General features: G+C 41.7%; 1 protein-coding gene across 2 annotated transcripts in view; it reads left to right on the forward strand.

Annotated features, from left to right (window-relative positions):
- DPH5 (diphthamide biosynthesis 5) overlaps window positions 1–15,784 on the forward strand; it is a 48,112-nt gene that overhangs the window by 1,971 nt on the left and 30,357 nt on the right. For both annotated transcript variants that reach the window (XM_087719230.1, XM_087719231.1), the window contains exons 3-4: window positions 1,815–1,939; window positions 7,662–7,770. In XM_087719230.1, the coding sequence (XP_087575356.1) occupies window positions 1,815–1,939; window positions 7,662–7,770 (234 nt within the window). The remainder of the gene's footprint in view (window positions 1–1,814; window positions 1,940–7,661; window positions 7,771–15,784) is intronic.

Below are 15,784 nucleotides of genomic sequence, written 5' to 3' on the forward strand. Positions count from 1 at the left end.
TGTGAATATAGGCAGGGAGAATGTAAAACAATATCGGAGCAATGAAAACAGTATTCTGATCCCTAATCTGGTGTGAAATGTTCTATATAATATTGCATCTAGTTCAGTGTTTCTCAACCTTGGCCACTTGAAGATGTCTGGACTTCAACTCCTAGAATTCCCCAGCCAGCGAATGCTGGCTGGGGAATTCTGGGAGTTGAAGTCCAGACATCTTCAAGTGGCCAAGGTTGAGAAACACTGAACTAGTTGCTATATCTTGATTTAATCCACACATAATGGGACTACCTCTGTGGAGGGCCGGCTTTGCCTTGAGAACTTTAAGACTTGTGGACTTCAACTCCCAGAATTCCTCAGCCGGCTCTGCCTTGGGAACGCTTTCAGCCCTCTCTAAGCGGTTTACAGAGTCAGCATATCGCCCCCAACAACAATCCGGGTCCTCATTTTACCCACCTCGGAAGGATGGAAGGCTGAGTCAACCCTGAGCCGGTGAGATTTGAACAGCCGAACTGCAGAACTGCAGTCAGCTGAAGTAGCCTGCAGTGCTGCACTCTAACCACTGCGCCACCTCGGCTCCTACATCTAAGATACAACACTTAGTGATAATTATACTAAATAAGCAGTCAATATAAATCATACTAGGATACTAAGTAAACAGTATAAATTGTAAGATACAAGCAACGAAGTTATAGTCATAAGGAGATAGGTAAAAGGGAAGATGAGAATAATGATGGTAATATTGCCCTTCTAGATAGTTTGACAGAGTTGTGAGAATTTGTTTTCAGCAGTGATGGCTTGGTGGGAAAGCTGTCTTTCTGTCTAGTAGTTCTAACGTGCACTGTCCTATAAAGTCGATTTAATGATGAAAGTATAAGTTCTGACTGGTAAGAAATAGACTTGAAGTTGGATGCTCAGTTTCCACACCCCCGTTTGTCCCCAACCCATAAGATTGGAAGCACAATAGGGCCAATATGTGTGTGTGTGTGTGTGTGTGTGTGTGTGTGTGTACGTACATTTATTTATTTATTTATCTATCTATCTATCTATCTATCTATCTATCTATCTATCTATCAGTGGTGGGATTCAGCCGGTTTGCACCTATTTGGGAGAACCATAACTTTCCAGACAGTTCGGAGAACCGATTGTTGGAAGAAATCTCCTTTTGTTTTTCCCCACTTTGCAGGGCTAATCCTGTAAGGAAGGCAGGAAGGAGACATTCTGGTGTTGTTTCTAGCCTCATCTTTGTTGACCTGCTTACAGAAACTGCCTCTCCGCTTAACCCTGATTACATTGTAAGAGCTAAGGCGAAGCACCCACCGACGGGATTGACGTTGAGTTGGCCACACCCACTCAGTCACGTGACCACTGAGCCCCGCCTACCCAGCTGGCCATTAGGGCAGAGAACCGGTTGTTAAATCATTTGAATCCCACCCCTGATGTTTATAGTGTTTAAGAATTCAACAGCTAAATCATAAGTCTTCAAGTGGACTTCGTGTCCCTTAAACTGTGAAAGCAATTTGAAAATTAAACCTACTGTCCCCAGTCCGGAAAGACACGAAAAAGTCAGACCCATGTGCTGTCCTCATTCGCTGAAAATAATATTTAAAAAGAATGTGTGACCATCTTTCATGCTCAACAACCCAAAAATTGTGTGCCCCAATATTTGGGACAGTTTCTTAAGCATCTACACGACCTCATCCTAACCTGCTTTGTAGGATAGCAGTCACAGTATCGTAGTGCCAATTTTTTTTTGTATGTCACCTTAGTTTCCTTTAGAACAAATAAGCTACAGATACAACCTTTTTTTCTTTTTCTAGGAAGATTTCTATGGTAAAGAGCTGATCCTTGCTGACAGAGATATCGTAGAGCAAGATGCTGATAGTATCCTGAAAGATGCACATCAAACGGATGTGGCTTTTCTTGTAGTTGGCGATCCTTTTGGGTAAGAAAAGAAAACTCCAAATAAAGTCCCGCAACCTATGGTTTCAAATGTATCTCTAGTTTGGTTACACCCAAAAAAAAAAGTCACTTCCAATCTATTATATGTTTGCTTCAGAATCTCTTCTGCAAGTTTTTGCCTAACTTTCATAGCTAGGCAAGCTACAATTAACATTTTAATTGTACATTAGTGGAAGCTAGCATTAGAATTTAAAAATAGGCTCTAAAATGGATTTGGAGGCTCCCCTTATTTAGAATAATTTTATTTATTTCATATCTAACGTGTACAGTGTGTGATCATAATTGCCGATGTGGGAATCCTGTTAATAATCAGATTTAATACCAGATCCTAGAAAGGAAGGAAATTCATGAAAAAGTGAAGAGAAAGCACACTCCAAATTTCTCTGATGCAATCAGACTTGCCAAGATGACCACCTGTGTTGCATCTTTAAATAGGACTACAGACTAATTTGCATGATGTAATATAATACCTTGCTCATCAGTGGTGAAGTAAATTGATTATTGATATCTTGTCTGCCTTTAAAAAAAAACTATTTTTCGCACAGGCTATTCTGGTTTTCTTACTGGTTTCTCTAGAGATTCAGTAAGGCTTGTTCAGACTATTTTCTGAATTTTCATGTTGCATCTACAACCCATATGGTGGTTTTTAAACTTAATGCGGAAGTACAAGTTGCGCTATCTATCCATACTGTAGACGGACATCTGGGTCATTACAAATCAATTTGACTTATTAAATGTTCTAGCTCCATTTCTACCGTAGTTGCACTCCTTCCTTTCCAGAATGAAGAACAAGCCTCATCAATCTACAGTGTAGAAAGGAAAACAGTTTTTGTTTCCAGATGAGGCTTTAAAATTAATATTGCCCTTTTGATGAGCGTGTTGGGAAAATGTAATTGTCATGGACATCATCTGAGAGATTCCAGCTGGGAAAAAAATATATGCATATACATAAACGGGGATTGATGTACATCCTTAACAACATGAAAGGAATATTTTCTTGCTTTCTTCCTGCCTTTTTAAACAAATGGCACTTGCACATGATACCAACCATGGAGAATTAATATAATTACTCTACTCAAAGCGGTGACATTATTAAAGATGTCTTACTTGAATCTTTGTGCTGAAACACAATGAAAAGAGCCCTTTGATCATCCAAATGTTTCCATATAAATAATTCAAATACAAACTTCACACCGAGTTTATTTTCAAACTTACCCATTACTATGTTATCTCAGTTTTTTAAATGTTTATAAGTTTTTGGTGGTCTGACATTCTGACAATTAATGTTTAATTTGGATAAAATCTATTAATTCAATAAAAATAATCTTTATAGAGTTTGAAGATCTGGGGATCTTCCTATCTGCACACAAATGTTAATTTAGTCCTGGAAGAATCTGCTTTGCGGCGAAATATTAATCGTGAATCTTAAGATATTCTTGGACTTGTAGGCCAACAAAGCAGGCAATGGCATTGCAGTCTGGGTTGATTTTATCTATCAATTATGGATTTTCTGATTAATAATATGCTAATTATTTCCATAGCAGAGTGCTGCAATTCCCTTTACTTGGGATTGCCTCTGAATATTATGTTAGAAAACAAACAAGCATAATGTTGAGATTCTAACGGTGATCGTCTGAAGATAGTCAAAAGTCTGAAAAAATGCAACTTGGTAGTCTTGTTACAATTGCATTGGCTATCGGTTGAATTTTTAAGCCTGGCTCAGTCACTGATAATTAAAATATTTTAATGATTTAAAAATTTATGCAGTTTGGGATGAAGTTGAGTAGAGCACGAAAGCTTAGCCCTTCTCTATTGTGGTTACTATATGCGTTGTTTGTTGAAGGTGCGCTTTTGTCGGCGCGCTGTTGTGGGCGTGATTTCGATGTCGCTCTTTTCTCGCCGCGGTTTTGTCGTGCGCGCATTTGTCAGTGAACCCCCTAGTTCCCAATCAATTGTCTACTTAAAGTTGGTTTTCCTATCATGAAAACTGTGGCCTTTTTGATTATTTAGAATGCGTGCTAAGGGTAGAATTTCATTTCTATAAGCTTTTTAGAGTCTTTCTGGTTTCAGATGCCTAGTTAATTTTACAATTATAATTATCCTTTGCTGCTCCGTAACTATTTTTTTTTCTGTTGAAAAGGTTTTTATTTTCCATTTTTTCATTTTCATACACTCACATATATACTGTGCATAGCCGGGGCCATACAACATTAAACAATAATCACAGCAATTCCTCTTGTCAACAATACCCCCAAAAATAGAAACCCAATATACCTCTTCCACTCTCCGTAGACCTCTTTCTTCCACCCCTCTCCAACTTTCTATCCTCCCTTCATCATCCCCCTCTACCTTACTTCCCCTCTCCCTCTACCACTCCTCTCTCCCGATCCACTCCCTCCGTTCCTTCTCACCCTCCCTCCCATCCTCTCTCCCGCCCTCTCTACCCCTCTTTCTTCTATCCCTCTCCTCCTCCCCTTGGTGTATTTCCACTATATGTCAATGTACTTAACTTATCCTATTTTTACAGAGAAATTAAAGAAAAACAGTATACATGTGAAGTCGCATTACATTGAAATCTAACCCAACCTAGTATATATCCCTCCCTCCCCCCCACCCTCCCCTCCACCACCCCACCTCCCTCCCACCCCCCCGACTTCCCAGAGTCCGTACACGGTATAGATTTTTAGCAAACACAGTCTAAAATATATTGAGAAAAAAGAAATAAAGAAAAAAAAGGGTTAATAACATCTCTACATTGATCTTAGCTTCTTCTTGCTACGCTAACTTTGAACAGTTTAAATCATTCCTGATCTTAAGCATAGGCTATCTGGAATTTCTTAGTCCCATATTTGTTTTGTATATAGTCAATCCATTTTTTCCAGTCTCGTTTATATCTTTCATTTGAATGGTCCTTAAGATATGCTGATACTTTAGCCATCTCTGCTAAGTTTGTTTCTTTTAATGTCCATTCTTGGATAGTAGGCAAATCTTCCTTCTTCCAGTATTGCTGCCGTTATTAAGTGCAAAATCAAACCTGAAATTTGCTTAAAATTGCTACGATAGAGAGATGACCCCAAAAATGAACTATTGTATTTATCATATAAACTATTGTATTTATCATATTATTCATATCGCTCTCTAAAATCTAGTTACAAAAAATGATTAATTTTTATATAGATTGGTATATGTACACCAACACAGAATCTAAACAACTGGGTAATACATAGGTTATTCTGCGTGCAAATGATGCTATATTATGCGACGTGTGATCGGAGCAATCAAACAGAACTTCCCCCCCAAAAAAAATGATAGAAGGTTTAGTCTCCGCAAATCTTGGACGCACCTCAATGGGAATTAAGCATCAGTGCAAGAAAGTAAATTGCTTAATCACTCTTTTCAGCCAGATGCTCTTTTCCGTCTTTCTCTTCCATCCCATAAGCAGCATCAAACTAAGATGCCTTGGGGAAATGGGAGCAGCTGAAGCCATTGTTAAAGTTTGGCTGCGTTATTAAATTAATTTCTACGTTTGGTTGGATAATACACTAAATGTGATTGATGCACGTTTGATGAGGAGTTTCGGCCGAGTTAGAGCTCTTGAACAGTCAGTAGCTCCGGGAACATCTCTTTGTCCACGTCCGGTTTTGCATTCAAACACCTTAATTCTTGTTGACCAAGTACTTCCAGCCTACTCCTCTTAGTATCTGAATGGTAGGCCATATTAATTCTAATGAATAACTTTTTTTTCCAGTGGTACATTTATCAGTGTTTATAGGGAGCTGATGCTCTTTTAACTAAAGCCCCTGACAGCCTTCATTTGCATGTTTTCTGTACGCCTTACTGCACTTCTTGCAATCTTTTGTTCTCTAAATCCCTCCGAAGAGATCTTTCTTTCAGCTCGATGTTTGCCTGGCACATGCAGTGGAAATCCAGCACTCGCGAGGGGCTACCATTCACTTTCCCTGAAGTCCTTTTGGAATAACAAATGCGAATGTATCAGAAAAACAAGCATTTTGCATACTATTGCAAGTTACAGAGCATGCATACCAAGTTTCTCATCTGCAATTAAATGAAGCTCCATTTGCACAGTAATTAAAAGGGAGCATTGGAGTTAGGCCAGAGTTCCTCTTTGTGCCGAGTTGCTGCTTGCCAGCTAACAGATGTCTTGCAGTTTTCCGAAAGGGGACAAAAGGAGTGGAACACCTAATTTTCAGATGCAATTAGTTATTAAAGTTAAAATGCAAACGGCTGTAATTTTTTTTAGCTTTGTAGTGCGTCGACTAGCTTTGGTACAGAGTTGCTTAGGATTATTTTATTGTTTTCCTTTTTCAGATTTAGATGGTTGAGTTCAATGCAGATTTTCACCTTTCTTGCTGCTTCAGATGAAAGCTTATACTTCCCAAGTGTTCATACGCGAACCACAAATTTACAATATGGTTTTGCAACTTTCTTAGCCTTTGACTACGTGAATCAGGGAGTGTGTCTGTGTGTGTGTGTGTGTGTGTGTGTGTGTGTGTGTGTGTGTGTGAGAGAGAGAGAGAGAGAGAGAGAGAGAGAGAGAGAAAATGTGGCAGGAAAGGAAATTCTTGATTTTCTTTCTATTTCAACTGCATTACATTAAATAAACTAGATTGAATGAATTAGCAATAGCAGTTAGACTTATATACCGCTTCATAGGGCTTTCAGCCCTCTCTAGGCAGTTTACAGAGTCAGCATTATTGCTCCCACAATCTGGGTCCTCATTTTTACCCACCTCGGAAGGATGGAAGGCTGAGCCAACCCTGAGCCGGTGAGATTTGAACAGCCGAACTGCAGTCAGCTGAAGTAGCCTGCAGTGCTGCACTCTACCCACTGCGCCACCTCGGCTCATTCCCTTAATGACACCGAATGATCCCAGAATTTCCTGACAGTGAGAACAATTGCACTCAGCTGGTGGTCATTAGGCTCCTTTCCAGACTATAAAAGGACTGCTTGTGCACACGCCCCTTTTGCAGAAGTCAACGCAGGAACTAATGTTGGAGAACATTATGGTGAGCTTGGCAGGCTGGATTGCTGCCAGGGCTTATCTGTGCTGAATTGCTGCCAAGGACCTGTCTGTCTGTTAATTAAATGCCGTAACTTATCTTTGGCTTGGAGTGTGTGTTGGTGTGGGACAAGGGGGTCAGAACAGTTCACCATCACGGGTATAGGGTCTCCTACTTGAGCAAGAGGGGGTTGGACTAGGTGACCTACAAGGTCCCTTCCAACTCTGTTGTTCTGTACATACATTTCAGGGGAACAATTATTTCTTAATACTCACTGATTGCATACGCTAATTTTGGGATAATTATCATGCCATCTCCATATTGTACAAGGTGCCGTAAGGTCTGAAGGCGTGTGGATTTGCAGCAGTAAAAGAAACAATGGATTGCAATCAAACCAACAATGGTGCTTGAGCAGGAACAGAGCTAGGGTGTTTGGAAGTGGGCGTAAACAACAGATAACACACATTTCTGTATTTGAATTTGATTTGATTTATTATTATTACATTTATATGCCGCCCTTTTCCCCGAAGGGGAATTGTAAAACAGGAATTTGGATAGCTTTATGGAAAGGGTTATTAGGGAAGACAAGATTTTTGGTGATTGCATAATTGCAGTGCTACAGAAAATTCATCCAGTAGGCTGCCATGTTTCATAACTCACTTATTTTATTTTATTTTACTGCAGGGCAACTACACATAGTGACCTTGTTCTCCGGGCTGTGAATCTGGGAATTCCTTACAGAGTGATCCACAACGCTTCCATATTGAATGCTGTTGGCTGTTGTGGTCTACAGGTATATATATATCTTGAGTGCAGGCATTCCGTTCTTAAGAAAACCACAGCTTTGTCTTTCTTTTCTTGATAAGGGAGGTTGCAGAAAGCAGGTGGTAACAAGCCATTAGCCTATGAGAAATAGCTGTGAGAGTTGTGCACTTTCTGGGTTTGTGTTTCAGATTCAGTTGTGATCCTCCCTCCCTTTTTCTCTTCCTCCCCCCCACCCTTTGTTGGTTCCACCACAAAACCGCGGTAGAGAAAAGCGCGCTCGACGAAAGCGCATACGTGACGTCATCACAGCGCGACGAAAACATCGTGCTGTGATCGATAAATGTAAAATTAAAGCGAAAAACTTACCCTAACCCCCCCAAACCTAACCCTAACCCTAACCCTTAACTTAACCCTAAACCTAACCCTTAACCTAATGCTAAACCTAACGCTAACCCTTAACCTAATGCTAAACGTAACCCTAACGCTCTAAACCTAACCCTAACCCTTAACCTAACCCTAACCCTTAACCTAACCCTAACCCTAAACCTAAACCTAACCCTTACGTTTATGTGAATCGGCTTGCTTTAATTTTATTTTTATTTCAATTTTTAATTTTTTTCATCGCGCTGTGATGACGTCACCTACGCGCTTTCGTCGAGCGCGCTTTTGTGGACCGCGGTTTTGACGGGTCACGCCTTTTTTTCCCTCTCTCTCAAAATACTCTAAAATAATATACTCCCGGTAGTCCTCATCTAGTTACTTAGCAACCATTTAAAGTGATGATGGATCTTCCAAAAGCTACTTAAGACCTGGTTCCAGGGTGCTGATGTCCTCCCCCCTGTCCCCCCCGTCCCCGGGAATGACTCAACCATATTCTGGGCACTTGGCAGCTGCTTCATCTTTACAGATGGTTGAGTGTGCCAAAGTCACATGACCATAATATTTGACCTTTTTTTTCCCAGTTTCTGGCCTTTTCAGCTGGTTTCTGACAAAAAAACACCCATAGGAATAATTATTGGCTTAACAGTTGTGGCGTTCACTTCCCAACTGCAACATTCACTTAACAGCCATCACCAAAAAAAGTTATAAAATCAGATCTGGCCATGTGGGTTCCTTGACTTAACAGTTGTCAAGATTTATGATAGAGATTTCAAGGTCCATTACAGTTATAAGTTGAGGGCTGCTGCATAACTGAACTTCTAAATCAGGGGCAGAGGTGGGTTCCTACTAGTTCGCACCTATTCGGTAGAACCAGTTCGTCAAATCTACCGAACCATTTAAAAGAGGTTCCACCAGTGGACCCGGAAAGCAGGCTACACCTACAGAAGAGGTTCCAAAATTTTTTTGAAACCCACCACTGGTCCTTGGATATGATTATTCTACACTATCATGCTCCTATTTATAAAACTCAGTGCCTCTGTGAAAGGTAAGGATGACGACTGCGTTTGTGGTGCAATCAGAACATTGTGTGTATTGAAGTTGTTTTAACGCAAACCAAAGATGCCTTTTAAAAAACAATTTGACATCATATTCTTCTGCATGCCAGTGCTGTGTGTGAGGTCATTTAAGGTGGTTCTGACAAGTGTCATCGGCATCTTCATATCTGTTCACATGGGTGGCAAGCCACTCCCATCTGGTCACATGGGTGGCAAGCCACTCCCACAAAGGAGGCCACACCCACAGAGTAGGTTTGAACAATTTTTGAAACCCACCACTGGTGCAGCTCCATGCAAGCACTCATCCACTGCTCATGGAAGTGCTCGCCCGCCATTTCCGCAGCCCAATTGCAAACACCTCATGGCGTACTAGTGGGCTGCGGGGACCCCTGAAATAATTGACTGCTTAGTGCTGGAAATAATCCTTTTAGGGCTTTCCTTAAAGTAGGATATCTAGAACAATGGCATTCAGCATCTCATCTGCTTTCCTGGTGATGTAAAAGAGAAATCCAGATGTTCCCTTACGTAGCTGCGAAACAAGGAGAGCGTTCAAGTCCATATTTAGCCATGAAAGCCAGTTTGGGAGACTTTGGGCCAGTCACCTTCAGCCCAACTCACAGAATTGTTGCGTGGAATATAGAAGGAGGAAGATGTGTTGGATATATTCTCTTCCTTGTGTTATTTGTAAAAATAATAACAAAGGCAGGATAGAAATAAATAAGAGCCCAAATTGTCGGAGATTGAAAAATATCCCAAGATCTTGACAATTTCCCCTAGATTGCCGTGTTATATTAAAAATTTCACAAATTCTGTCAATCTTTGCAAGATTAAAAGATAATAAGCTCCTGTTACAATTTACCAATGTATACGAACTTTTCAAGTACGGATGCAAAAATAAATCAGCATTTTCCTTTTTTCACTGAAATTACTAATTGCGTTCTCATTTATGTTATCATTACCTTATAAAGTCAATATAAACTGCCAATTAGTTTACAATCTTATAAATAAATCCCTCATTTATTAGCCAGCAACTCAGGATAATGGGGGGGGGGGCATTGCTCTGTGCCTATTGCTTAACTTATTGATGAAATTGTCAAAAACGTAGCAATGTTTGTAATTAAAACAGCTTTTACAAAAGTTTAAAAAGTTTTTTAAAAATTAGATAGTTGGGAGGATGGCTGGCGTGTCTGCAGAGAGGGTTCCGCGTGCCACCTGTGGCGCGTGTGCCATAGGTTCGCCATCACGCTACTCGACGGAACTGGCTCTCCTTAATCTTATTTTGCAGCATGTAGATTTAAATCCCCATCATCATTTCAAACCTTGGATCATTTTGGCTGGGGATTAAGAGAGCGGGAGTCCAACCCAACTTGGAGAACCATGTGTGTTGTTCCTCGCTCCATCTTTTTTTTTGCACTTCCCAAAACAAGAGCCCATGCTTGTATGCGCCTGTATTCAAGACCGGCCTTGATGCAGAGGCTCATACTTCAGTAATGAAAAACAGGAAACACCTTTGCCTTAAAAAAAAAGCACGTACAGAGGGTGCACTGAAGCCTATGATGTAATTCTGTCTTGTTGGAAAGCAGCAGATGTCCAAACGAATGACATTTGGAGTTCCAATTTCACAGTTTCGCCAGCATGATTGGGGGAAGCCAGTTTGAAGTCCGTTACACAGGAGCTGTAGGGAAAAAAACACCATGCCTTGTGTTTCATGAGTCCTCGAGAGCGACAGCTATTACAGCTAGTCCTCGCTTAATGACAGGTTCATTTAGCAACCATTTGAAGCTGTGATGGATCCTTCAAAATGGATTTATGACCTAATTCCAGAGTTCCGACGGCCACACACTCCCTGCTTGGCATTTTCTGGGGGTGTTTTGGGGGGGGGGATTTGTTTCCAGCCCTTTGGATAAAATGAATTTGTTTTAACAATTGCTGCAAAAAAATGGTTGTAAAAATCAAGGCGTGGTGATATGGGAACCCGTTGAACGACTATCTTGACATACAAGCGTAATTCTGGGCTCAAATACAGTTGTAAATTGAGGACTACCTGTGCGCCGAAACAAAAAAGTGTCTTATATACTGAAAAACATGCTAGCAATAGGAGTTAGACTTATATACCGCTTCATAGGCCTTTCAGCCCTCTCTAAGCGGTTTACAGAGTCAGCATATTGCCCCCAACAACAATCCGGGTCCTCATTTTACCCACCTCGGAAGGATGGAAGGCTGAGTCAACCTTGAGCCGGTGAGATTTGAACCGCCGAACTGCAGTTAGCTCAAGTAGTCTGCAGTGCTGCATTTAACCACTGCACTACCTCGGCTCCTTCTGTAGTATATATCTTTATGGTTGACAATTACAGTCTTTTCAAACAAGCTGGGGTGAACAGATTTTACTCTCATGACTTTCTTTCATTATCTATGCAACATAACATTAAAAAAAAAACGTTTTGGTATTGTACAGTTGATGTCAAGGAGTTGGTAGCTCTGAACTAGCAAAAGCAAACCACGTGTTAATTCCTTCATACATGTACTACTTGGGGATTAAAACAGGGGTCACCAACCTTTCGGACCTCAGGGACCACTAAATTGGTGGTTGGTGGCTACTGGATTAAAAGACCCAAGTTAAAGTTATGCATGCTATACAGAGCTGAAAAGGTACATTGCTGGTAATTCTCATTTCATTCTCTGCATTCGCTTAAAGGTATCAGGAAAAGTTTAGTGTAGTTCTTTCTCTCTGAGTTCATGTTCGTTTATTTTTATGGGACAGTGATAGCTCACCTTTTTCTCCTTGTGTGCCGAAATCGCACGTGCGATAACAACAGCATGCACACATGCTCGACAGCGCACATGCATGCCCACAGCCATAATCCAATGCTCCCACTGCACATGTGTGCATGACCCCCCGCGCTCCCCCCGTGCATGCACACAAACTCCCCCCGCACCCCTAAGGCCTCCTGGGACCAAAAACAGGCCAACCTCAGCCCCCCCCCCCACATGTGTGAGCGTTTCCCACATTCACAACAGAGACCCCAAAATCAGTTGGCTGGCAGAAGGCGCATGCTCATACGTGGTCATGTTGAACTGGGCAATGGTTCGCGGGCCTGCAGAGAGGGCTCAGTATGTCACTTGTGAAACACGTGCCATAGGTTCACCCAGTAGTGAAATCTAATTCTCCTTCCCCCCCGCCCCGCCAGTTCTGTGGGCGTGGCTTGGTGGTGGGGGTCATGTGACTGGGTGGGGAGGGCCAACTTTTTTTTCACTTTCAACTATTTTTTCAGCTTTTTAAAGCATTTTTTCCCTGCCAGTGCGTGTGAACCGGTGGGGAAAAAATAGTAATAGCAATAGCAATAGCAGTTAGACTTATATACCGCTTCATAGGGCTTTCAGCCCTCTCTAAGCGGTTTTACAGAGTCAGCATATCGCCCCCAACAACAATCCGGGTCCTCATTTTACCCACCTCGGAAGGATGGAAGGCTGAGTCAACCCTGAGCCGGTGAGATTTGAACAGCCGAACTGCAGAGCTGCAGTCAGCTGAAGTAGCCTACAGTGCTGCGTTTAACCACTGCGCCACCTCGGCTCAAACCTTTAAAAAGCGGGGGCGAAAGCTTCCGCTGAGCCGCGTGATCCTCAAAACCTTTTTTTTTATTATTACCAGTTCTCAGAACCAAGGACAATTGTCCCTACCGGTTCGGCCAAACCAGGCCGAACCGGGAGAATTTCACCCCTGGGTTCACCATCATGGTTATAGGAGACCTCATTCAAAAGTTCAACTCTCTGCTTTGGATATAATGAAATGTCCCATCAACATTTTCACATAATCACTCATCTATTTCATTTAGGTAGTTACAGGCTTCCAGTGACTTGATTAGATGTGGGTGATGATGGGGTTTCTATTCCAAATTGTTGTCTCTATCTCAGTTGTCAGTATTTTACAATATTCCAGTGGGGCGGGGATGGCTTAAGACTCGGGCACAATTGGTGTACTAACTCGAGGGTATAAAGCATCTAATCTCTTTTTGAGAGCAGATAAAGGGATTTGCTTCCATCTCTTTGTCCGCAGCAGATTGACAATTATTTGTGTTTTTGCCCCCAAATACTTAAAAACTGAATCAGATTGTTGGAAACGTCTGTTTATTTATGGAATGATAAAGGTCTTGTTTTTGTGACCCCCTATTCAGAGGTTTGATTAATTCCCAGGCTGGGAAACAACAAACAATCTCGATAATTAAAAAAGTAAACTATCTAGATTGTTGTTGTTCCCCCCAGCATGGGAATTCTGGGAATTGGAAGTCCACAGCTGCCGAGGTTAAGAAACACTGTTTTTGACCCTCACTGAAAACGGGAACCATGAATACTTAAAGATGACCTGGAGAAATGCACTGACAGTTTTAACAGCCATATGCAGCAACCATGCTGGGAAAGGACGCCGCAAAAATAGACACTTGGTTATGAAAAGGTTACATCATGATTTCTCTCAAGCTATTGCATTATGGCATGTGAATACGCATCCTTTTTTCCCCCCCTTCATTTTCTTGTTTGAAAATGTCTGCAGAGTTGAGAATGGCATAGTTATTTCTGAAAACCTTTTTTTTTAATGGCTGTTACGGAGTGGGCTTAAACCATCATGGTTAGGAGACCACAACACAGTTTAATGCCTGTCTCAAATATGTTTTATTTTCATTTTCATTTCATACAGTCACATATATACTGTGCATAACCGGGGCCATATAACATTGAGCAATAAACACAGCCATCCCTCTTGTCAACAATACCCCCCAAAATACAAACCCAATATACCACTTCAACCCTCCATACACCCTTTCTTTCACCCCCCCTCCAACTTTCCTTTCTCCCCTCCAACATTCCCCTCTACCCTACTTCCCTTCCCCCTCTATCACTCCTCTCTCCCAATACACTCCCTCCCTTCCATCTCACCCTCCCTCCGATCCTCTCTCCCATCCTCTCTACCCCTCTTTCTTCTTTCCCTCTGCTCCTCCCTTCGGTGTATTTCTACTATCTATCAATATATTCAGCTTCCTACTTTTACACTAGAATTAAAAAAGCAACAGTATACAAGTGCAATCATGTTACTTTAAAATCTAGCACATACTATATTTCCCCCCTCCCCCCTATGACCCCACCTCCCTCCCCCCCCCCCGACTTCCCAGAGCCCGTACCCGGTATAGCTTTTTATCAAACACGGTCTAAAATATATTAAAACAAAGGAGATTAAAGGAAAAAAGAAACAAAAGTCAGTAAAATCTCTGCGTTGAACTCAGCTTCTTGCCGTTACACACGGCAACACCGTTTAATGTCGACAGTTGCCGTGAGCACAGATGTTAACAGTAACATGTGGTTGATCCTAGCAATGGCAGCCCTTCTTTTTCTCTTCTTCTCTTCTACAAAACATTTACCTACGTTAACTTCTGGTTGCAAAAGTTGTAGAGTCCGTATCGATGCTATTCAAACTTGGCCATTTTAAAGTAAGTGGGACTTAACTCCCAGAATTACTCCGCAAGCCAACTGGCTGGGGAATTCTAGAAAGTTAAAGTTCACCCATTTTAAAAACTGCCAATGTTTTGGGGAAAAATATGTCTAATGCTCAAAGCTCTCTCAGTTATGTGGAATGCTCATTACCCCTTGAGATTTCTGCATCATCACAAACGGGTTGTGATATTGACTGACATGACATAGTAGCAAGCATGAAACTGTCTTCTGTTATCCGGGCCCTCTGTCCTCTTTTTTTTAATCTTTCAACATATTATCACTCCTTTTGTTCCGTTCCTTCCTGGGCAGCTTGAAGAAATCAAAATTGCTTGTAAAAGGAATGTATAACAGTAGCGCCTGTTGTTTCACGTGACCCGTCAAAACCGCGCTCGACTAAACCGCGCCCGATTAAACCGCGTCGCTGACGTCATCAACAGGGCGACAACAGCCAGCGCGGAGAAAGAAGGGCGCTTTAAATAGCGCTTTGAAAGCAAGCCGATTCAACTTAAGGTAAGGGTTAGCTTTAGGGTTAGCTTTAGGGTTAGGTTAAGGGTTAGGGTTAGGTTAAGGGTTAGGGTTAGGTTAAGGGTTAGGATTAGGGTTAGGGTTAGGTTTAGGGTTAGGTTAAGGGTTAGGTTTAGGGTTAGGTTTAGGATTAGGTTTAGGGGGGTTAGGTTTAGGTTTAGGGGTTAATTTTAGGTTTAGGGTTTACAGCGTGCTTCTGTCTCCACGCTGTTGTCGCCCGGTTGATGACGTCAACGACGCGGTTTAGTCGGGCGCGGTTTAGTCGAGCGCGGTTTTGTGGGTGAACCGTTGTTTCATCATAGTAAATGCATCTATTACTCCACTTCCATCCTATTCTTCATTTCAGTTTAAGAGAAGGCAACTGTTCCACCTGATGAATGTACATAAATTTCAAGGAGCCTCTTGAGGACACTGTCACAAGCGAGATGTCATGAAGATGTGGCCAGTGCCCAAAAGCCCATTTACCAGATAGCTGCCAGTGTTGCTTCCTGAATGAAATCCCGGCAAAACTTTCAAGTGAAATACTTGTTCCAATCACCTAACTTGTTTATTTTTTATGTCTATCTTTTTGTGGGATTCAAGGCAGAGGTGGGTTCCTAC

This window comes from Thamnophis sirtalis, unplaced genomic scaffold (assembly GCF_051295495.1).
Source record: "Thamnophis sirtalis isolate CommonGarterSnake01/CBP01778 unplaced genomic scaffold, rThaSir2_p1.2 scaffold_7, whole genome shotgun sequence".
In the NCBI taxonomy this organism is placed as follows: Eukaryota; Metazoa; Chordata; class Lepidosauria; order Squamata; family Natricidae; genus Thamnophis; species Thamnophis sirtalis.